General features: G+C 46.2%; 1 protein-coding gene across 2 annotated transcripts in view; it reads left to right on the forward strand.

Annotated features, from left to right (window-relative positions):
* Positions 1-24305, forward strand: part of LOC124116777 (bifunctional purine biosynthesis protein ATIC-like) — a 37245-nt gene that overhangs the window by 12208 nt on the left and 732 nt on the right. For both annotated transcript variants that reach the window (XM_046478280.2, XM_046478281.2), the window contains exons 5-18: positions 2357-2445; positions 3897-3975; positions 4916-4988; positions 13017-13173; positions 15794-15919; positions 16413-16517; positions 16956-17041; positions 18767-18856; positions 19661-19789; positions 20350-20442; positions 21322-21395; positions 22519-22627; positions 23260-23319; positions 24045-24140. In XM_046478280.2, coding sequence (XP_046334236.2) covers positions 2357-2445; positions 3897-3975; positions 4916-4988; positions 13017-13173; positions 15794-15919; positions 16413-16517; positions 16956-17041; positions 18767-18856; positions 19661-19789; positions 20350-20442; positions 21322-21395; positions 22519-22627; positions 23260-23319; positions 24045-24140 — 1366 coding nt within the window. The remainder of the gene's footprint in view (positions 1-2356; positions 2446-3896; positions 3976-4915; positions 4989-13016; positions 13174-15793; positions 15920-16412; positions 16518-16955; positions 17042-18766; positions 18857-19660; positions 19790-20349; positions 20443-21321; positions 21396-22518; positions 22628-23259; positions 23320-24044; positions 24141-24305) is intronic.

Consider the following 24305-nt stretch of genomic DNA (forward strand, 5'->3'; position numbering starts at 1 on the left):
AGTTTATACAGTGTTGACAAGTTATTTCAGGCCCCAATAGAAACTTGCCTGTGCATGACCCACCACTATAAACTTGACTCAAGGACTCTTATGAGATTTCTATACTTTAAATATTTTTGTAATTGACGCATTTTGACAACATGAAAAACTTTAACTGTTTATGATTTTCTGAGAAGTATCTGAGCAGTGATGAGTCTTTGTCTCGTTCGTATGAACTGTCCATGTTGGTTAGTTCTGATTTAGCAATAACAACCTGAGCTCAGTATCGACAATGTTTTGTTCAAGATCAAGTTCCATAATTGTTGCAAATATTACTTACTGGTGCACAAGTGGTCTAAACGAGGGGCTGAAGTACCGGGGCTGCTTTTGATACAAGTTTCTAGTGTGTGAAACCTAATCTTGGTGTCTAGTGCCATGATATGGCTGGAAGTGCTCAAACTCACTCATACCATTGGCTAATTAGGTTGGTTGGTTTGTTGTTTAACGCCGCACTCAGCAATATTCCAGCTATATGATGGTGGTCAGTAAATAATCGAGTCTGGACCAGACAATCCAGTGATTGATATCATGAGCATCGATCCACGCAGTTGGGATCGATGACATGCATCAACCAAGTCAGCTAGCCTGACCGGCCGATCCCGTTAGTCGCCTTTTACGACAAGCATTGTCACCTTTTACAGCAAGCATGGGTTGCTGAAGACCTATTCTACCCCGGAATCTTCACGGGTCTAATTAGGAGATAACGCTACTGTGTTTTCAATGCAGAGATCAGGTACCTGTACGTTCAACCATGTTAAAGTGATTCTGGAACCGTACACACTGAACACTGACAATCATCATGTGCTACAGATGGCATTCTGCCTTGCATGTTATTACTACCTACACTGTTTGCGTACCGCACATTTCAATAAAATAATACCCCAACAATATTATGATTTTTTTAATGACAAACTAAATGTCAATACTATGTAGATTATATAACAATTATGTTAGTCTAGCATTTGGATGCAATCGGAAAATTGCATATTTTCAACAGAAGCTGTGTCAAAGAAAGAACCCTGCACAAGGTCTTGAATGTTGAAATCTCAAATCTTAACTGACTGCCTCTGTTGTTTAGTGACAAACCATCCGCCTGGAGAGCGGCTGCATCATTCCAAAGCCGTTTAAAAAATGGTACTTGTTGTTACCCTGCCTGGTGATGGTCATTAAGTGGCTTAAACAAGGACTGGTCGGCTCAGAGTTTGTATACTCTGTCTAAATGGAGTATTCATGTTAAACTGTGCCATGGTATCTCAGTGGGCTTGCACTATCAATCGGCATCAGTCCGGACAAGTACAAACAGGCACCCACATGTGCATGCACGTTGCTATATAAGTTCAATAATTTTGGACGCATCGTTAAACCCCATTTCACCTCACCTCACCTCAAAACTTAACTGCCCATATAAAGAAATGAACATTTCATAGATGACCCCCAGCCAGGCTTTGTCATTAACAGCACTCAAGGAATGCTGGGAAACCTGTTCTATATTTAAGCCTTTGCCTGTGAAAATTGTTGAAAGAATTATCGGAGCAATGATGAGTCTTTGTCTCGTTCGTATGAACTGCCCTTGTTGGTTAGTTCTGATTTAAGCAAAACAACCTGAGCTCTGACTGACATCATTAGGAGTAGACTGTGTATGGGTCCTTGTACACAATATCAGTGTTCGCGGTAGGTTTTTGTACAGTGCGTGCAGAAATGAAATAATAAATTTTCAATTCAAATATTTCGCGTGTGAAGTTTTTATTTCAATAAAATCAGTACTAGTACAGCTAATAATTATGACCAAGCTTTAACTTAAGGTCCAGTTTTGATATAATGAACGTTCAAACATTAATAAAATAAATATGACTGTTGTTAGCACATGCCCATGTGTGGAAGTTTTCTTCCATCCCTCTGTTCATGATCGTTCGTATTACTGACTATGACTTGTAAGCTGGGCTCTGATTGGATGAAACGAACGACTTCCGGGGAATTCCATCGATAGTAACGAATGACGTCCTGTGTATGAGATTAGTTATTCCATTGCCCAAAGACCATATATGGAAATATAAAGGACGTGATTGAAAGCGCCGTCTGGCCACATTCTATTTTTAGCAATGGGAATTTCCAGGTTTTGATTTATTTTCGTCTGAACATCGTAAGCAGGCTATCAGCTTTGAATAGTTTTTTATTTTATGGTATTAATACAAAATTAAGTATATCAAGCAAAACACGCATGCAAAATATTTTTTTTGTGTTTATATGATTTTAATGAGTGAAAAACGCAGGTTTCTGCGTTAACGCGAACACTGAATATGTCTGTATGTCATTCCAGAGTTGTGGCGTGTAACCTCTACCCCTTTGTGAAGACTGTAGCCAACCCCGACACCACTGTAGCCCAGGCCGTGGAACAGATCGACATAGGTGGGTCTTATTGCACCAGAACACAGTTTCTGTAGCTGCACATGCTTTCTGTAGATTCAATAGTAAACACTTTCTGTAGATACCCAGGACCGATTCCAACACAGCATCTTTCCGTTAACTGACTATGAAAGTCCAGTTTCCACCCTTGCCAAACTAAGCTGGAATTCCAGAGTTACATTTTGGCTGGAATAACGAGTCTATGCATAGTCCAATCAAAATTATGTTACGAAATCGACATCCAGTTAGTACACTGCAGTGCAGATTTCGGTCGATTACGGGATTTGCAAAGCATGTATACCGTCAACTTAGCATCAACAGATATTTTTCAAATCTTTTCATGTTTTTAATCAAGGTTCTCACCTGATTAGACGCACTTCTCAAAGTAAGACCCATTTTATTACAAATTGATCTTGATTATCAATCAGATCGTCTTCACTGGGCGCCAACATTATGTTTGAAGCAAATGCAAGTGATATGAGGGGTGGAATCTGATTGGTCAGTAGGAAAGGCATAGAAGGGACATAACTCGAAAATAGCCACTGGTGGCGCTACGATCGAAGCCAGAAATTTCAGCCTAGTTTGGAAAGGGTGGAAACTGGACTTTTTCAGTCAGTTAACTCCCTTGCCCACACGGGTCCAGCGTGTTAAGCTTGTTACATGGTTGATATCAGGTGATTGTACCCTGAGTATGATAGTGTTGTTACATGGTTGATATCAGGTGATTGTACCCTGAGTATGATAGTGTTGTTACATGCTTGATATCAGGTCATTGTACCCTGAGTGTAATAGTGTTGTTACATGCTTGATATCAGGTCATTGTACCCTGAGTATGATAGTGTTGTTATATGCTTGATATCAGGTCATTGTACCCCGAGTATGATAGTGTTGTTACATGCTTGATATCAGGTCATTGTACCCTGAGTATGATAGTGTTGTTACATGCTTGATATCAGGTCATTGTACCCTGAGTATGATAGTGTTGTTACATGCTTGATATCAGGTCAATGTACCCTGAGTATGATAGTGTTGTTACATGCTTGATATCAGGTCATTGTACCCTGAGTATGATAGTGTTGTTACATGCTTGATATCAGGTCATTGTACCCTGAGTATGATAGTGTTGTTACATGCTTGATATCAGGTCATTGTACCCTGAGTATGATAGTGTTGTTACATGCTTGATATCAGGTCAATGTACCCTGAGTGTAATAGTGTTGTTACATGCTTGATATCAGGTCATTGTACCCCGAGTAAGATAGTGTTGTTACATGCTTGATATCAGGTCATTGTACCCTGAGTATAATATTGTTGTTTTTGCTTTCAACCACTTGTTCACCTGTCAAGAATACATTGACGTTAGGCCTTGTGAGCAGCATTAGCGACATTCACTCACTCATCCTAACATTCATTTATTCCAAGAAGCGTATTTATGGTATGCATCATGTTTCCAGGGGGCGTCACCTTGCTGAGGGCGGCTGCCAAGAACCATGCACGCGTGACCGTCGTGTGTGACCCCACAGATTACAGCAAGTAAGGGCAACCTGACTAATAAACATGTCTGAATAAGTGAGTTTGTTAACATACCATGCTGTGCCGGGTGTATGTGGAGGGAAAGCCTGAAGGTATTACAATCCCAGGTTGTGCTTCATGAGGGCAAATATATGTGGGCAACACCGCCATTTTGTTTCTACAGTTCATGTTTCTGTTTCTGGATGGGTGTTGAAGACAAGTTAAGTTTATTTTGCCTGGGAGAATCATCTTCTCGAGGCAAGGGAGTTAACTGACTCTAAAGTCCAGTTTCCAACCTTGGCGAACTTGACTGGAATTCTGGAGTTACATTTTGGCTAGACTAACTAGTCTGTGCATAGTCCAATCAAAATCATGCAAGGAACTAGACATCCGGTTTGTAAACAACATGGAATTCAATGTGCAGATTTCTATGCAAATGCAAGTGAGGTGGATTCTGATTTGTCAAAAGGAGGGACATACAAGCGACATGACTCATAATAGCCACTGGTGGCAATATGATCGAGCCCTCAAATGCCAGCGTAGTTCGGCAAGGGTGGAAACTGGACTTTTGTAGTCGGTTAACATCCTTGCCTCGGGAAGATGGGGAGAAATCAGTCAAAATGACAGAATTTACATTTACATTCACATTCAATTCTGGCTTTTTTTGTATGTGTTTGTCCAGCAATGGAAGATGATTGAATATCCGTGAACTAATTCTTTGTGATTCTTGTTCTGAATAGTTACTAATTTAATGCAATTTTTCGTTGTTATTATGATGGTCTTGATTTTGTTACTTTGTGTTGACCACTGTGTGACCTTGTGTTGACCACTGTGTGACCTTGTGTTGACCACTGTGTGACCTTGTGTTGGCCACTGTGTGACCTTGTGTTGGCCACTGTGTGACCTTGTGTTGACCACTGTGTGACCTTGTGTTGACCACTGTGTGACCTTGTGTTGGCAGGATCTGTGACGAGATGAGTAGCTCCAATAACAAGGACACCACAGAGGTCACGAGGCAGCAGATGGCAGTCAAGGTGAGCGGATGATTAGCAGGCTGATACTGGGTACAACACGCACGTATATACACACACGCATACACCCACACACACACCACACCCTGACGCATACACTCGCCACACCCACACCCATACGCACACCCACACCCATACACACACCCATACACACACCCACACGCACACCCTGACGCATACACACACCATGCGCACACGCGCGCACACACACACACACACACACACACACACACACACACACACACACACACACACCACACAAACACATACTGTATATCGCCTCTATAAAGCGACACCACGTATAAGGCGGTCCCCCTGTACAAGCCTTTAAAATCGATGATAATTTATATACCCCGTCTATAAAGCGAATCGGAATGAAGCACGTCACCATCGTATTCACCATCCCAACATTTGCAATAAGAACGTTTTTGTCTTCCGCAGAAAAAAATGCATCGTAGATCTAGCCCTTCAGCGAATCCAACGATCATAAAGTTTTAACTTGGTCAATACAAATTGGATATGTGAGATTAAACATCACTAGACATGACGATTTACTGATTAAATTGTATTTCCTGTTTTGTTGGGCAATGTGTTATATGCAGAGATTAAGATTATCGTTTGTATTTGTCTCTAAACTAGGCTGGAAGTAGCGATCAGCTGTGCACACGTTTCTTGGAATCTACCAGTGATTCGGTTAAAAATTACCCAATAATATAACTTTAAAGAATTTTTTAGACAATGATTGGAAGAATTGTTTTTGAAACTATTATTTTATCAGGCATAATTTCTTCCAATTTCATGTTATTTTAGTTGCAGCTTTTCTATATATATGTGAAATAAATTAAAAACCATAAGCATAGCATTTTGGTACAGCTGATCGCTATTGCCAGATATTTTTTCATATGGAACAATTTAACCAATCATCGTCAATGCTCCTGCGCTAGCGAGAGCGAAAATTTTATGTTGACATATACCAGTCAAACTACAACAAATATGACTTTCAACGAGTCAATGTATGGCATTTAGGATCTTTATATCCATTCTCTATCCACTAAAGTATGTTTCAAGGCGTCAATAGCAGTAATCTGACCATGGTTGTTGTAAATAACGGTGAGTTGTGCGATCTTCTAATCACTTCACATACGATTTCACCTTAATGAATGAAACAATATTGAATGAAATTTTGAAAAAAATTGACAAAATGTGTTGCAAACATAAGTCCATCTATACAATGAACATTTTTTATAACCAGGCAGTGTAAATTTTTTAACTTATCCTGCATTACTCCGTATTGCATTTACTGCTATGTTTGACAGAGAGACGAACTGTGTGAGATCCAGCTGCTGAAGAAAGTTGTCCCAACCAGCCCAGGAGGCAGCGCCCTCTCACAGTCGGCACGTGACCCAGATGTCATGACGTCACACCAAAAGACATAACTGCTTTGTCACCTCCACGGACGGACGTACTTTGTATCCCTTGTGGAAATTAAAGCTTATTATTTGTTTTTTATATTTTGCGTGTTTCTACATTCATTATATGCTGCTACATTGTTACCTGTTATGGGCCGTGACCTTAGGGTCTTCCCATTCGTAAATTGTAACGTTTATCGCTCGTCTGTGGCTCACGTCACAGTAATTTACGGGCGCAATGTTGTTCCCGCCATTTTGTTTTCTTTCCCGCCATTTTGGCCATTCACCACGTGGCCACGTAATGTCGTGTTCTGCGTTTTGAATTCTCTCTTTGGCTTGGGTAATACATTACATTTATGTATGTTGTTTTGGTGTGCTTAAAGCCTTGCCTTTTCGCTACCTCTCAGCGTAATTGTTTCTTCTCATAAACTTCAATATAATACGAAGTTTATGAGTTACATTATGTCTCCCGTACTCTGTGGTTTTGCCACATGGTTACGTGTTTGCTTAAGGCTTTGCCTTTTCGCTCCCTTTTAGCGTACTTGTTTATCTCATAAACTTTAATAAAATATACTGTTTTTGAGTTACTTTATGCTTCCCATACTTTGTGATTGGCCACACATTATGCTTCCCGCACTTTGTGGCTTTGCCACATAGTTATGTTTTGCTTAAATTCCAGATTTTCTGCCTCGCTGCACTTGTTGCCGCGGGAACAAATCTGGTCGGGGCCGCCCCTTTCTGCCGTGATTGTACGACGCCCTGTACTTTCACAAGGCAGTGCCGATGTTGCAGTCATTCGTCGCTGTGATCCTTCAGCTCATGCGAGTATCCAGGACACACCTCGCTCACGTTGACGGCAGCAGTGCTCAGCGGAGCTTCACGGCGGCTCCCAACGTAGAGTCTGCCTCCCATGGCACGACATACGACCGTTCACGGTCTCCTACTCCACTGGCGGCTCCAGCGCTCCCAACGTAGAGTCTGCCTCCCATGGCACGACATACGACCGTTCACGGTCTCCTACTCCACCGGCGGCTCCAGCGCTCCCAACGTAGAGTCTGCCTCCCCTGGCACGACATACGACCGTTCACGGTCTCCAACACGGTCAACGCTGATGTCTCCGGCGCCCCCGGCGCCTCTGATGACACGGCGCCTCCGATGTCTCGGCGCCTCCGATGACTCGGCGCCTCTGATGACTCGGCGCCTCCGGCGCTTCCAATGACTCGGCGCCTCTGATGACTCGGCGCTCCCGGCGCCTCCGATGACTCGGAGCCTCCGGCGCCTCCGATGTCTTGGCGCCTCCGATGACTCGGCGCCTCTGATGTCTCGGCGCTCCAGGCGCCTCCGATGACTCGGCGCCTCTGATGTCTCGGCGCTCAACAAGCTTCATGACTTGTTCATGACAAGCTGATGACTCGGCGCTCCCGGCGCCTCTGATGACTCGGCGCCACCGGCGCCTCTGATGACTCGCTGATGTCAACGCTGATGTCTCCGGCGCCTCCGATGACTAGGCGCCTCTGATGACGCGGCGCCTCTGATGACACGGCGCCTCCGATGTCTCGGCGCCTCTGATGTCTCCGGCGCCTCTGATGACTCGGCGCTCCCGGCGCCTCTGATGACTCGGCGCCTCTGATGTCTCGGCGCTCCCGGCGCCTCCGATGACTCGGCGCCTCTGATGACACGGCGCTCCCGGCGCCTCTGATGACTCGGCGCCTCTGATGACTCGGTGCTCCCGGCGCCTCCGATGACTCGGGGCCGCTGATGTCGCGTCTGATGTCTCCGCGCTCCGGCGCCTCCGCATCCTCTGATGTCTTCGGCGCTCAACAAGCTCAGATCAACGAGCCGACCATCCGATCTTCTACTGCGGCTTAAGGGGCACCATCGGCAATCGCCTCCCCGGCGCCACTGCCCTCTTCTCTTGCTGCCGTCTCATAACTCGTCACACGGAGAAGCATGGTGAAACAACTGTCGCCGCTCCTGTCGCTACTCTCCCGTCGGTCTTCGGGATCGTGACTATCGTTCTACTTCCTGGGTGGAATCATTTCAACCAATAGACAGTTGGTCTGATTCAACTTGCCCACTGAGACGTTATCCATAATCCCGTCGTTTAAACCGCTATGATTCCGGAGAGATGACCTGCGGGTTTCCATCGAAACAGAGCGTCATGTGAACAGCGTCTGTATCAGATTCGACGACGACATCCACTTACAAAGAGTTTACTTCGTCGACATCGCAGACATCAACGCTGTTCTACCCTACCCTAGCGCCAGCGTTCCTGAGAGAGACTCTTCCTCGGCGCTCCCCGGGTTTTCCACGACGCCCATGGGGTTCCGTGTTTTATCGCAAAACTCGGGTACACCACTTGATCGTCTCTCACACAGTTCATTGAGGATTGTCTGTGTGTGGAGTTTGCACCTCAGTTCCGACTCCAAGGGGGTTTTCTCGGCTACTGCGCAGAGTGATTTACATGTCACGTGTCAAGTACTCGGACTGTCAACAACTCCGACCGGATTTAGGTCAACTTACCATGGCAAGGGGTGCCATGTATTTCTACAGATTGGTTTCCATGTCTACCTGTACGCTTGGTGATACCACTCAACCAGGCGCCTGTCGCAGTCCATCCATGCACGGATGTTGGAAACAATAGACCTCCTCTACCAACACGGCTGTCACGAGGAACCTTGTTTCATCAACCCTTCGCTATAAGAACGATAGCGCCTATAGGCGTTCAAGGGATGGAAAAGATCGCCTTCCTTCGTCCGGTTTGATCTTTTCGACTACGACACCTTCCTATCTTCCGCCTTGACTACCGGACACAGTGTCGATTTGATACTTAAAGTCCCTCGGCCGTCCCACTGACCCCTGTTGCATACCTGCCTCGTATCGTGTTGTCGTCCTCCATCGTCACCTCGATATAAGAACGGGAGTACTTATACGCCGCTTCAGGGATGAAAACGATCTCATTACTTCGTGCAATGGCCATATTGCCTCGACTTCCTACTACCCGGTTACGTCGATGCCCCGGCGGTCGATTGTGAAGCTGGTTTACTTCGTCTACTTGAGGTTGGCTCGCAGGCGATCACACCTTTTTCCGAATCGTACCGACGGTACGCAATCGCAGACCCCTGTTGCTGACTACCTCCCCTGCCACCTTGTCAGTGGCTAGTGGCCCACGCCAGCCCACATTGTGACCACCTGTGATCCAGAGATCAACACCATTGGCACAGCAACAGCCTCGAGATAAATGCTTATCCAGGACGGCACTTGCTGACAGTGCATTCTCGGTCACGCCCTGTTGATCGTGTCCACTGACGACGTCATCGTAGTGTGGTGTTTGCGGACCCAGAGTTCTCGCCCCTCTCCCGGCGCTACAAACTCGACCGGCGCCCCCGAGAATCACCATCTTCGGCGTTCCAGGCGCCTCAAGCTCTCCGACGCCTCACGCTCTCCGGCGCCTCGGGCCAGACTATGTGAAACAGTCGACACCCCAACCCTAGATCTGTTTGCCTCATATTTGAATGTGGCCAGCTGTCGTCTTCCATTCCACCTGTGCCGGATACGACCGCTGTGGCAGTCGAAGCCTTCCATCGTTCCTGAGAAGGATTACGCGCGTACGCTTTTCCGACTCCGGTTCTCCCTCCCACGGTTCTTCAGAGATCCAGGCCACTCGACCCCTGCCATTGACTTTGGTCTCGCCTTATTGGTCAGCCAGAAGTTGGGTTATCGACCTCCGAAACATAGCCAGAGACAACCCCTGGAACTTCCGGTGTGGTCCAACCACACGGTCTGTTGCCACACCCTCATACCCGCATGTTATCGTCTGCACGCCTGACACGCATGCAGAAAGCCAAGGGCTATTCGGCTAGAGCGACCAAGGCTATTGCTTCAGCCCACCGTCCATCTACAGGGGGGCTGTATGCTGATAAATGATGCTTGTTCCAGGCATGTTGTTCTGACAAACACCAGGATCCGATGACAGCGTCACCGCAGATCCTGGATCAGTTCCTTCTGTACTTGTGTAGCACCCGTCGGTTGAAGGACTTACCACCCCCACATACCTGGTCGCCATCTACTCCGTTCTGGCCATCCCGGACGATCGGAGAAAGACGAAAATTCCCGACCTACGGGCCTGGCTGCGCTCGTTCAGTCTTAAAGACCTGAAGACCAAGTTCGGACCGCCTGCGTTGGATCTGAATGTGGTCTTCAACGCCCTTCGAACCACTCCTCTCGTCTTCCTTCTACGACCTTAAGTAGAAGACGGGTGTTTCTACTGGTTTTGACTACTGCCGCTCGAGTCCATGTACAGCACGCCCTCGACGTCTCCCATGCCCGGTTCGAATGCGGTACCCAGGGCGCCGTTCATCATGGACCGTACTGGGACGTCAGCGTAAAGACTCAACTCCCAGGACAGCCTGATAGATCATTCCTTGTCCCCTCCCCCCTCGTCCAGTGTGGGTGCCGAGGATGAGGATGAGCGTCATTATGCCCAGTAAGGGCACTGAAGGTTATTCTACGATCTAAAGACTGCCGCAAGTCTAGGAAACACCTTTTTCTGCCGGTCTCCCCTTCGTCGCTGTCGTTGGTCAGCCGGAATACTTTTCCCTGTGGCTCCGGGCGGTCATCCTTAAAGCGTATGAGCCGCCGGATTGGACCCTCCCCCCAAAGGCTATTACCTGAAATAAAATGAGATCAGGGCGATCGTATTTACACTGGTTCTTCACGGTATACTGTTCCATCCCGTCGTTCAGGGAAGCCTGTTCGTGGCGATCGGACACCGCCTTCACCAACCACTACTTCCGTGATGTAGCCTTGAAAGTTGTCGCCGGCGTTCACAGTTTTGGTCCCTGGTTGTAGCCCAACAGGTCATCTATCTCCGACGCCACTGATTCTCCGATACCCTGAGCGGGGCCCGTTGACCTCTCTGGTGTTTATCACCCCAGACGAGACGGCTCTCTTGCGTTCCGCATTCGCTCTTAGGTCAGTTTTAGTTTTGGGTTACCCGACTCATTCTATTGCTGTCACCTATCCGGGTTTTACTTTTTGCATCAACTCTCGTTTCCTGACGACAGGAATGGTAGTAGATGTGGACACCGGCGCCGACGCCAACGCCGCTGCTCCTCTGGTACCTGAGCGGTGCCCGTCGACCTCACCGGTGTTCCTTGCCTCCAGCCTAGAGGGCTCTCCTGCGTTTCGCATTCGCTCTTGGGATTGGTCGTAGATTTTGCCGCCGACGCCGCTGATTCTTCGATTCGTCGAACTCTCTGGTGTTTATCACCTCAGATTAGAGGGTTCTACTGCGTTTCGCTTTCGCTCTTCGGTAAGTTATATATTTTGGCTACACGCCTCATTGTATTTCGGTTACCTATTCGGGCGTTTCGTTTTTGCAGCGACTCTTGTTTCCTGAAGACAGGAATGGTCGTAGATGTTCCGGTCATCACTTGTATGCGGTGCGGATTCATCGGACCTTGACGAGGGTTTAATATGGTTCACATCTGCAGGTATGCCCACCGGCCATGCCGTCTGATAAAGATGCAATACGGAGTAATGCAGGATAAGTTAAAAAATTTAGTAAAATCTAAATATTTTTAAATTTGTATACTTATCCTGCATTACGAAGTCTAAGTGCCCTCCCTTTCGCTACGCTACCTCCCCACGAAGTTTCAGATGTTATGTTTAAAGCAGTTATGTCTTTTGGTGTGACGTCATGACTTCTGGGTCACGTGCCGACTGTGAGAGGGCGCTGCCTCCTGGGCTGGTTGGGACAACTTTCTTCAGCAGCTGGATCTCACACAGTTCATCTCTCTGTCAAACATAGCAGTAAATGCAATACGGAGTAATGCAGGATAAGTATACAAATGTAAAAAATATTTAGATTTTACTAATATTATGATTAATTTGCGTACTTCAGTATGAATTTGTCGACATGGTATTTCCGGTGTTTCATGCTTGTAGTAATGTCATTGTGTTGGGGGGGGGGGAGGAACTATCAAAACTTTTCAACCCTGTGTATAAGACGACCCCCCTCCCCCATTGAAAGCCCCCTAATTCTAGGTACAAAATACTCGCCTTATACACAGCGATATAAGGTACTTCACAAACACTAGCACACACGCACACATGCACGCACACGCACACACACACACACACACACACACACACACACACACACACACACACACACACACACACACACAATACAGACACACATCAGTGATATTATTTTGTTAGTTCTTCTGTCGGTGTCAATTCAAAAGAAATCAGAAGACATGTTACCCTGCACGTATGTGTATGCACGTTGCTTTATAAGTGCAATAATCTTGAATGAGATATTAAATCCCATTTCACCTCACCTTATTGTATTACTGTGACTTGTTCAGATGGGCGATTGTGTTTAGAAAAGATAAAACAAGTCGACAGCTATTTTAGGAATGACACACATAATACTGGGAACAATCACTAACACTGAAGCACCTAGGGTATCCTTGCCTAAAGATATTTGCTGACAATTTGGACCCATGACTAATTTTTGTTTATTTGTTTGCTCTTCAACGATCATGTTTGTGCATACACTCCATTTTAATATTTGGTGAAGCAAGTATGGCAAATAGTAGTTCTCTTGTTACAGGCATTCAACCACACAGCTGAGTACGATGCGGCCATCTCCGACTACTTCCGACGGGAGTATGGCAGCGAAAGCTCCCAGCTGACACTCCGGTATGGGATGAATCCTCACCAGAAACCCGCTCAGATCTACACCCCCCTGCCACAGCTACCTCTCACAGGTATGAGGCCCCTCACCTGAAACCCACTCAGATCTACATCCCCCTCACCAGAAACCTGCTCAGATCTACACCCCCCTCACCAGAAACCCGCTCAGATCTACACCCCCCTGCCACAGCTACCTCTTACAGGTATGAGGCCCCTCACCTGAAACCCGCTCAGATCTACACCCCCCTCACCAGAAACCCGCTCAGATCTACACCCCCCTCACCAGAAACCCGCTCAGATCTACACCCCCCTCACCTGAAACCCGCTCAGATCTTCACCCCCCTCACCTGAAACCCACTCAGATCTACACCCCCCTCACCAGAAACCCGCTCAGATCTACACCCCCTCACCAGAAACTCGCTCAGATCTACACCCCCCTCACCAGAAACCCGCTCAGATCTACACCCCCCTCACCAGAAACCCGCTCAGATCTACACCCCCCTCACCTGAAACCCACTCAGATCTACACCCCCCTCACCAGAAACCCGCTCAGATCTACACCCCCCTCACCAGAAACCCGCTCAGATCTACACCCCCCTCACCTGAAACCCACTCAGATCTACACCCCCCTCACCAGAAACCCGCTCAGATCTACACCCCCCTCACCAGAAACCCGCTCAGATCTACACCCCCCTCACCAGAAACCCGCTCAGATCTACACCCCCCTCACCAGAAACCCGCTCAGATCTCCCCCCCCCTCACCAGAAACCCGCTCAGATCTACACCCCCCTCACCAGAAACCCGCTCAGATCTACACCCCCCTCACCTGAAACCCACTCAGATCTACACCCCCCTCACCAGAAACCCGCTCAGATCTACACCCCCCTGCCACAGCTACCTCTCACAGGTATGTGACCCCTCACCTGAAACCCACTCAGATCTACACCCCCCTCACCTGAAACCCGCTCAGATCTACACCCCCCTCACCAGAAACCCGCTCAGATCTACACCCCCCTGCCACAGCTACCTCTCACAGGTATGTGACCCCTCACCTGAAACCCACTCAGATCTACACCCCCCTCACCTGAAACCCGCTCAGATCTACACCCCCCTCACCAGAAACCCGCTCAGATCTACACCCCCCTGCCACAGCTACCTCTCACAGGTATGTGACCCCTCACCTGAAACCCACTCAGATCTACACCCCCCTCACCTGAAACCCGCTCAGATCTACACCCCCCTCACCAGAAACCCGCTCAGATCTACACCCCCCTCACCTGAAACCCACTCAGATCTACACCCCCCTCACCAGAAACCCGCTCAGATCTACACCCCCCTGCCACAGCTACCTCTCACAGGTATGTGACCCCTCACCTGAAACCCACTCAGATCTACACCCCCCTCACCTGAAACCCGCTCAGATCTACACCCCCCTCACCAGAAACCCGCTCAGATCTACACCCCCCTGCCACAGCTACCTCTCACAGGTATGTGACCCCTCACCTGAAACCCACTCAGATCTACACCCCCCTCACCTGAAACCCGCTCAGATCTACACCCCCCTCACCAGAAACCCGCTCAGATCTACACCCCCCTCACAAGAAACCCACTCAGATCTACACCCCCCTCACCAGAAACCCGCTCAGATGTACACCCCCCTGCCACAGCTACCTCTCACAGGTTTGTGACCCCTCACCTGAAACCCGCTCAGATCTACACCCCCCTCACCAGAAACCCGCTCAGATCTACACCCCCCTGCCACAGCTACCTCTCACAGGTATGTGACCCCTCACCTGAAACCCGCTCAGATCTACACCCCCCTCACCAGAAACCCGCTCAGATCTACACCCCCCTGCCACAGCTACCTCTCACAGGTATGTGACCCCTCACCTGAAACCCGCTCAGATCTACACCCCCCTCACCAGAAACCCGCTCAGATCTACACCCCCCTGCCACAGCTACCTCCCACAGGTATGTGACCCCTAAATCGTCTAAACTCCTCAGAAGAGGTCCCCGGCAACCCATGCTGGTGATGTAAGAAGATACCAAATGTATCGGGTGGACAGACTTGGTGGCTTGGTTGATTATATGTTATTGTCTCGAGACTTGATCGTTGATATCAATATCAATTACTGTATTGTCTTGTCCAATCTTGATTATGTACAGGTCGCCATCATATGGCTGGAATATAGCTGGAGTGCAGTGTTAAGCAAACGAACGTGAAACAAAAAACCCATTCAGATCAACTCACCCTGCCACACGTGCCTCTCAGATAATGTAGTGAACCCTCAAAAGAAACCCTCTCCCACCACACTCCCTTCCCCAACACACCCAGTTCCCAACCAACCCTGCACACAATCACCCACACACTCTTCCCCCGTTAATCAATGCTCCAGCTGCCACTCACAGGATTGTAGTGAGCCCTCCGGAAGTCAACCCTGATTCCACTTGTCTCGTCTCCCTACATGCAACATCCAACCCACCACCCACCCACCAACCAGAGAGTCAACTTTACACATTTTTGTCTTGCAAAGGGTGTGAAGCCCATTTCTGGTATCCCCCACCATGATATTGCTGAAATATTGCTGAAAGCCTTGTAAACCACTCACTCACTCTTGCAAAGGTGTGACTTAGTTGTATCCAGATTTCGTTGCTACATGTGAGTGTTTAACACAAGTGTGTGTTGTCCTCCAGTGCTGAACGGGGCCCCGGGCTTCATCAACCTGTGTGATGCCCTCAATGGCTGGCAGCTGGTCCGGGAACTGAGGCAAGGTCTGGATCTCCCTGCTGCCACGTCCTTCAAACACGTCAGTCCGGCAGGTAAGTCGAGGCATCACCTGGCTCCATTTCTCAAGTAGTCAGTCAGGGATCAGTTTCCACATGAAGAGAGTATCCAGATTGTCAGTTCTTCTTAATATGTGTCATCGCTTTAACTCAAGACTAGAATATAGCATGTGATGTGTTGAAGAAAGTTGTCTTGGCATTGAGCTATTTAAGCTTGGGAACACATTTATGTTACAATACTGAACTGCTGCGTTTTATAATAAACCCATTATATCCATATTTGTGTCACTTCATGGTAGTTAACATTTAATTTGGATACAGACTAATGTCGAAACCGAATACATCCACAAAATGCATTGATATTTTCAGTGAGAAACTTTCATGAATTATTTTCATGAAATGTTTCTTTTGCTGTTCAATATATAACAATATATCAAAACCTGGGTGTAAAAACCCTATATAGAAACCAGTCTAAAAATCAATGTGATATTCTAACGTTCTTGAAGTGTCCATGGCTGTCTGTCTGTAGGTGCGGCTGTGTCCACTCCACTCACACCAGAACAAGCACGACTCTGCATGGTGGATGACATGGCAGAGTTGTCTCCCCTGGCTATAGCATACGCAAGAGCTAGAGGTACGTATTGTATTGGAAAGGGTAAGGATGGGTACTACAGGTGAGAACTGGGTGGTCCAGTCATCTAAGGTACCACAATTGGTTGTGCAGAGTTCGTCCCTTAGTTGTGCCAGAAAGCTTTGGTTGTGGGTTCCTCTTACATCAAGCTGACAAGCCGAGATGTAACTGGAATACTGTTCAAAACGGCATTAAACCAAACTAACTGACTCACTCAATTCAAGTTAGTTTTAAAACTGATTGTGTTCATCTGTAACCATAAGTGCTTTTCATCAGCTGAGAAACCAAGATATTACATTATGGTGTTGATGTAAGTTAATTTGATGAACTGAGACATGAAACAACATATGCAGTCACAAGACAATCAAAGAACACTACTTCATGTAGGATTTCATCGCCTTCATTAAAAAACATAAAATGATAAAGATGTCTCATTCCAAGGTGCCGACAGGATGTCATCTTTTGGAGATTTTGTTTCCCTCTCTGATGAGTGTGACGTATCTACAGCAAAGATTATATCTCGAGAAGTAAGCATCAGGTTTGGATGTTATTGAAAAGAACATTAATGTTGTTTTGTCAATGAAATTAAAGTAAATGTGAATGAGGATGGTGTAAATGTGGATGACAGGGGTTGTAAATGTGGATGACGGAGATGTAAATGTGGATGACAGTGGTGTAAATGTTGATGACGGAGATGTAAATGTTGATGACGGAGATGTAAATGTGGATGACAGGGGTTGTAAATGTTGATGACAGGGGTTGTAAATGTTGATGACGGAGATGTAAATGTTGATGACGGAGATGTAAATGTTGATGACAGGGGTTGTAAATGTGGATGACAGTGGTGTAAATGTTGATGACGGAGATGTAAATGTTGATGACGGAGATGTAAATGTTGATGACAGGGGTTGTAAATGTTGATGACAGGGGTTGTAAATGTTGATGACAGGGGTTGTAAATGTTGATGACGGAGATGTAAATGTTGATGACGGAGATGTAAATGTGGATGACAGGGGTTGTAAATGTGGATGACAGGGGTTGTAAATGTTGATGACAGGGGTTGTAAATGTTGATGACAGGGGTTGTAAATGTTGATGACAGGGGTTGTAAATGTGGATGACAGTGGTGTAAATGTGGATGACAGGGGTTGTAAATGTTGATGACAGGGGTTGTAAATGTGGATGACAGGGGTTGTAAATGTGGATGACAGGGGTTGTAAATGTGGATGACAGTGGTGTAAATGGGGATGACAGGGGTTGTAAATGTTGATGAGGGGGTTGTAAATGTGGATGACAGGGGTTGTAAATGTGGATGACAGGGGTTGTAAATGTTGATGACAGGGGTTGTAAAAGTGGATGACAGTGGTGTAAATGTTGATGACAGGGGTTGTAAATGTGGATGACAGGGGTTGTAAATGTTGATGACAGGGGTTGTAAAAGTGGATGACAGTGGTGTAAATGTTGATGACAGGGGTTGTAAATGTGGATGACAGGGGTTGTAAATGTGGATGACAGGGGTTGTAAATGTGGATGACAGTGGTGTAAATGTTGATGACAGGGGTTGTAAATGTGGATGACAGGGGTTGTAAATGTGGATGACAGGGGTTGTAAAAGTGGATGACAGTGGTGTAAATGTTGATGACAGGGGTTGTAAATGTGGATGACAGGGGTTGTAAATGTTGATGACAGGGGTTGTAAATGTGGATGACAGGGGTTGTAAATGTGGATGACAGGGGTTGTAAATGTTGATGACAGGGGGGTGTAAATGTGGATGACGGGGTGGTAAATGTGGATGATGGGGGTTGTAAATGTTGATGACGGGGATGTAAATGTTGATGACGGGGATGAAAATGTTGATGACAGGGGATGTAAATGTGGATGACAGGGGGTTGTAAATGTGGATGATGGGGGTGGTAGATGTGGATGATGGGGGTGGTAAATGTGGATGACGGGGGTGGTAGATGTGGATAAGGGGTGGTAAATGTGGATGATGGGGGTGGTAAATGTGGATGAGGGGGGTGGTAAATGTTGATGAGGGGGTGGTAGATGTGGATGATGGGGGTGGTAAATGTGGATGACGGGGGTGGTAAATGTGTATGAGGGGGGTGGTAAATGTGGATGACGGGGGTGGTAAATGTGGATGAGGGGGGTGGTAAATGTGGATGACACTCTGCAATATTACTGAAGTACTTTTATTTTTGAAGAATTAATCCCCAAATTGAAAAAAAATAACTTTGTCTTGATTTATTTCAGGTTTCTGATGGAGTTATCGCCCCAGCTTATCAACCTGCAGCACTGGAGATTCTCAAAAAGAAGAAGGGTGGAAAGTATTGTGTTTTGCAGGTAATTGAAATGTGGCAGATTATCCAGATACGTTAATCACAAATTTATTGTAAAAGATGACTGAAAATAGTACTAGTGAATCAGGGATTAGGGGAATGAAACTATGTTGTTACCATGAGAAGCTAGTGTGACAATTAAGTCAAACAGCTGCATGTGAGTTGCATAATGTCATGAACGAAAATTGTTTTAGCACAAAAGAGGATTGTCATGTAAAGTCCATCTAAGATAATTAGGCATAGTTATAGCTAACTGGCTGGAGGCAGTGCTAACTAGTAACTAGTAACTATTCACGGGGCACGGGTGGCCCAGTCGTCTAAGGCGCCGCAATTCGCTGTGCAGAATTGCGTCCCTTGGGCAGGCCAGAAACCTATGATTGTGGGTTCGAATTCCGGTTCGCCCCAATTATGTTTCTAGGTTTGTCAGCACCATACCTGTGCTCTTGGGTTTCCCTGAAGTGGTAAACGTCCGAGACCTGCATCACTTCGGGCTTTCTTCCCACATTAAGCTGACACGCCGCGATATAACTGTAATACTATTAAAAGAGGCATTAAACCCAACTCACTCACTCACAAGTAACTATTCAGTACAACAGCCTGCAGTGTGTGTGAGGCATAATTTGAAGCAGTTGTAAGCAGGAACAACTGGGCCATGATGAGTTTGTCTCGTTCGTATGACACGCCCTCCTGAAGGGTTGATCTGATTCCAACGTTTCACCTGAGCCCACCTGCTACACCACACGACGTAGTTACTGTATTGAGGGTGGTTCACACCTATCATACTTCAAGATGTGTTGATATATTTCAGATTGACTGGACGTACAACCCTCCGGAGCTGGAGACCAGGACATTATTTGGGCTCCAGATGCAGCAAAAGAGGAACGATGCTGTTATTGACAAGAACCTCTTCTCCAACATCACCTCTAAGAGGAAGGAGGTAGGGTTGTGTGTCCATGTACACAGGACTTGTGTTGAGCATCCATTGTCGGAGGGGGGCGGCAGGGTAGCCGAGTGGTTAAAGCAATTGCTCGTCATGCCAAAGACCCAGATTTGATTCCCCATGTGGGTATAATGTGTGAAGCCCAATTTTGGTGTCCCCCACCGTGATATTGCTGGAATATTGCTAAAAGCGGCCTAAAACAATAATCACTTACTCTTCCATTGTGGGAGGGGCCTTGGGTGTCAGTCATCACAGTTTCCGCAGTTTGTGATGTCGAGTTGTGTCCCTTAGTCGAACAAGGATGTTATGATTATGGGGTTTCCTTGATTAATGAATTTATTAATGAAATGATTAATTAGAGGCCATCATCCAATGGCTAGATTAGCACGGATGCAGAGTTATCCAGCAAACAAACTAAAGCTACTCTCGGTTATCCTCCCACAGTAAACAGAAGCATGACGTGTTTGAAGTATTGTTGAAAGTGACATTGAACCCAACCCACTTGCTCTGTATTGAAAGGTGAGCCCAGGCCTGAAGTGTTGTGTTGAATGTTTCAGCTGCCGGAGGAGGCTGTGCGAGACCTGATAGTGGCCAGCATTGCTCTGAAATACACTCAGTCTAACTCTGTGTGCTATGCCCGAGATGGTCAGGTAGGACTTTCTAATCAGTCTAAAAATTAACCTGGAAATGCTTGTAGCTTAGATTAAGAGGCTGAAGGTATTTGCCTGTTCTGTATTGTAAACCACTGAGAGAAGTTTCCAAACTGTCCTGTGAGTTTTCATAATTTTTTAAGTTGAAATAGTTATTGAAATAGTTGCTTGCAAAATTCCTTAAGTCCATATTAGATAAAATTAGGCATGTTTTTGGCGAACTGGCTGGAGGCAGTGCTAAGTAGTAACTTGTCAGTATAGCTGCCTTGCGTGTCTGTGAGATGGAAGAAGTTGTTAGCAGGAACTGCTGGGCCATGATGAGTTTGTCTCGTTCGTATGACACGCCCTCCTGGAGGGTTGATGTGATTCCAACATTTCACCTGAGCCCCACTGCTACACAACATGGAGGACAGTAACTACAAGCCTTGTTGATATGTGTTAAACTGACCCTTGCCATGTTTATGTATAAACAGGATAATCCCATATATGTTGTTTCAGGCACAAGGACTCTAGCTTGAAACTATTTCTACCCTTTTTTATGTTAAGATGATGCAGCAATCAATATATACTACTCAAAAGAAGTTAAAGAACACCTTATTCTTTCATATTGCTATAATTAATCTGTCATTGCGAGACAGATTAACTACAGTAATATGAAAATATTGGTTAATCTGTCATGTTGTGACAAAGCTTATACTACTGAAAAGAAGCTTAGAACAACATGATTCTTTTCATATTACATGACATGACAGATTAACTTTAGTATGTGAAAGAATCGGGTGTTGTTTAACTTATTTTGAGTTGTACATTTAGATCATAATAGAATGTTGAGGTGAACTACCAGACAGGTTGTTGAAGTTTATTGTGGTTGTTCTCCAGGTGATCGGTATCGGCGCCGGCCAGCAGTCTCGCATCCATTGTACCAGACTTGCAGGGGAGAAAGCCAACAACTGGTAACTAGAACACTGGGTCTTGTCTGTGGACACACAGTCTATTAGCACACTCATGGACCCCTTTGGGGGGCGGTCGGGTAGCCTAGTGGTTAAAGCATTCGCTCGTCACGCCAAAGACCCGGGTTCGATTCCCAACATGGGTACAATGTGTGAAGCCCATTTCTGGTGTCCCCCGCCGTGATATTGCTGGAATATTGCTAAAAGCGGCATAAAACCAAACTCACTCACTGGACCCCTTTGGGATATGGAGTGATTGAGTGAATTGGGTTTAACGCCGCTTTTAACAGTATTACAGTCATATCGCGGTGTGTCAGCTTAATGTGGGAGGAAAGCCCGATGTGATGCAGGTCTCGGACGTTTACCACTTCGGTGAAACCCACAAGTATGGGTATGGTGCTGAAAAACCTAGAAACATAATTGGGGCGAACCGGGATTCGAACCCACAATCATAGGTTTCTGGCCTGCCCTAGGGATGCAACTCTGCACAGCGAATCGCGGCACCTTAGACGACTGGGCCACCCGTGCCCCCCTTTGGGATATGGGTTAGAGTAGGTTTCTGTCAACCTGAGCTGGTCGTAAGAGATGACTTAAGGATCAGTAACTTGGTTGATTGCATGTCATCGGACCAAGATGGAGTGGATCATTGCTCATCATACCAATCACTGGATTGTCTGGTGGGTAGGATTATATGCTGCTTTTAGCAATATTCCAGCCGTATTATAGCAGAGGGACACCAGGGGCGGTCGGGTAGCCTGGTGGTTAAAGTGTTCGCTTGTCACGCCGAAAACCCAGGTTCAATTCCCAACATGGGTACAATGTGTGAAGCCCATTTCTGGTGTCCCCCGCCATGATATTGCTGGATTATTGTTAAAAGCGGCATAAAACCTTACTCACTCGCCCAGAGGGACACCAGGCATAGGCTTCACACATTGTACCCACCAACCGAAACAATGGGTTCACACAGAAGACTCGGGGATCATATCCCCGCGTGGGTACAATTTGTGAAGCCCCTCCTAGGGAGTTGACGGCCGACTTGATGATGTACCTCGCAGTGGACCTGTGGTACCTGGCCGGACTGCTTAGTGCTGTCTTGAGACAATGTTATGTTTGCTCGTTAACACAGGTGGTTGAGGCAGCATCCCAAGGTGCTCGGGATGCAGTTCAAGAAGGGCGTGAAGCGAGCAGAAATCTCTAATGCCATTGATGTCTACGTATTGGGAACAGTGGGTCAGGTAAGTCGCACCTGTAGTATCTGTGTATTGAACGAGTTGGTCAGGTGTGTCTTGCCTGTAATGTCTTTGTATTGGGAACAGTTTGACAGGGATGTCACCAGTAGCCATATCTCTTTAGTTAAACAACTAATTCCCTTTCAAGATAGGGTAGACATTTTGTCTTACACCACCAAAACATTACCTACCCATTAAATAAGAAACTTTCATTTGGAGGCTTGAAAGAATTTCCAATTTCTTGTTACAAATTACTCATATGAAAAGACATTAACAATTCACCACTACTATAAAAGTGTGAAGACCGTGATGACAGGGAAATGCAGTTCAGATGCAGCTCGGGTATCTCTGCAGTCTGTAACAAACTGTGGAATTGTTAGACATTCTGTCATTAAGTTAGACATTGTCATTGTTAGACATAGTCAGTCATTGTGAGACATTGTCATTGTTAGACATTGTCATTGTTAGACATAGTCAGTCATTGTGAGACATTGTCATTGTTAGACATAGTCAGTCATTGTTAGACATAGTCAGTCATTGTTAGACATAGTCAGTCATTGTGAGACATAGTCAGTCATTGTGAGACACAGTCAGTCATTGTTAGACATAGTCAGTCATTGTGAGACATTGCGCTGCAGGACATGGACCAGGCAACATGGGAGAATCTAATGGAGAATCCACCAGCGCCACTCACAGAGGTGAGACTTGCTGGAGATTGACATTAACACTCAGGGCTCACGTTAAGGAACCTGATTTAACTTGCACCAGGTGCATGTTGACCCGAAAACCTAACTGCACCAGACAAAACCAGGTTGCACCCTGGTCCCATTCATTTATCAAAGTTGAACACAGATGCATTAACTAGTCTGAATAAATAAAACGTCAGTTCTCTGACTGTCATGAATTACACAATACACAGGGGTTAGTGAGTGATGTGGTATGGTAAATCAAGTTTAAAGGTATTGATTGTGCTCGGACAAGTAACCGTTATTCAAGGGGTGGGGGTTGATGATTTTCTTTTACATGCACTTGGTGCATGTACACATTAATATTAGGTTGCATTTTTCAAAATAGATTGCACTGGTGCATATTTTACATTGCTAAATCGAGTCTGACACTTTATCACTCGTGAGTAACAGTTGCACATTAGGAGCCATAGCTGTACGATTTGTTTTCGCCATGAAACAGGATCTTCCTTGACTTTGTTGATTGAAGTACTTGCTAAGCAGAACCATAGTGTACCATCGATCACAAATAGCTGCTTTTTTTTAGTTGCTCAGGTCTTGACCAGTAAAATTGTATTGAAGTAACGTGACGTCACTTACACTCTGCAATTACATAAAAAATATTCCGAATAACCATTGTTTGGTTCCCGCCCAACAGCACGTGTCTGAATGTGTGTTCCAATGATGCTTGTTTACAGGAGGACAGGACAACGTGGGTCTCAAAGTTGAAGGGCGTGTCACTCAGCTCCGACGCCTTCTTCCCCTTCAGAGACAACATTGACAGAGCTTTCCAGGTGATCATATGAAGCTGATGTAATAGTGATGTCTGCATCAGTTTGACTTGTACTGTAGTGAATGTCCGTATCATTGTGACTTGTAATAGTAGCACCTGTGAAGATCCGGGGTAGAATAGGTCTTCAGCAACCTATGCTTGGGGTAAAAGGCGACTGTGCTTGTCA

Source organism: Haliotis rufescens, unplaced genomic scaffold, assembly GCF_023055435.1.
Source record: "Haliotis rufescens isolate VD_foot unplaced genomic scaffold, xgHalRufe1.0.p SCAF_4, whole genome shotgun sequence".
In the NCBI taxonomy this organism is placed as follows: Eukaryota; Metazoa; Mollusca; class Gastropoda; order Lepetellida; family Haliotidae; genus Haliotis; species Haliotis rufescens.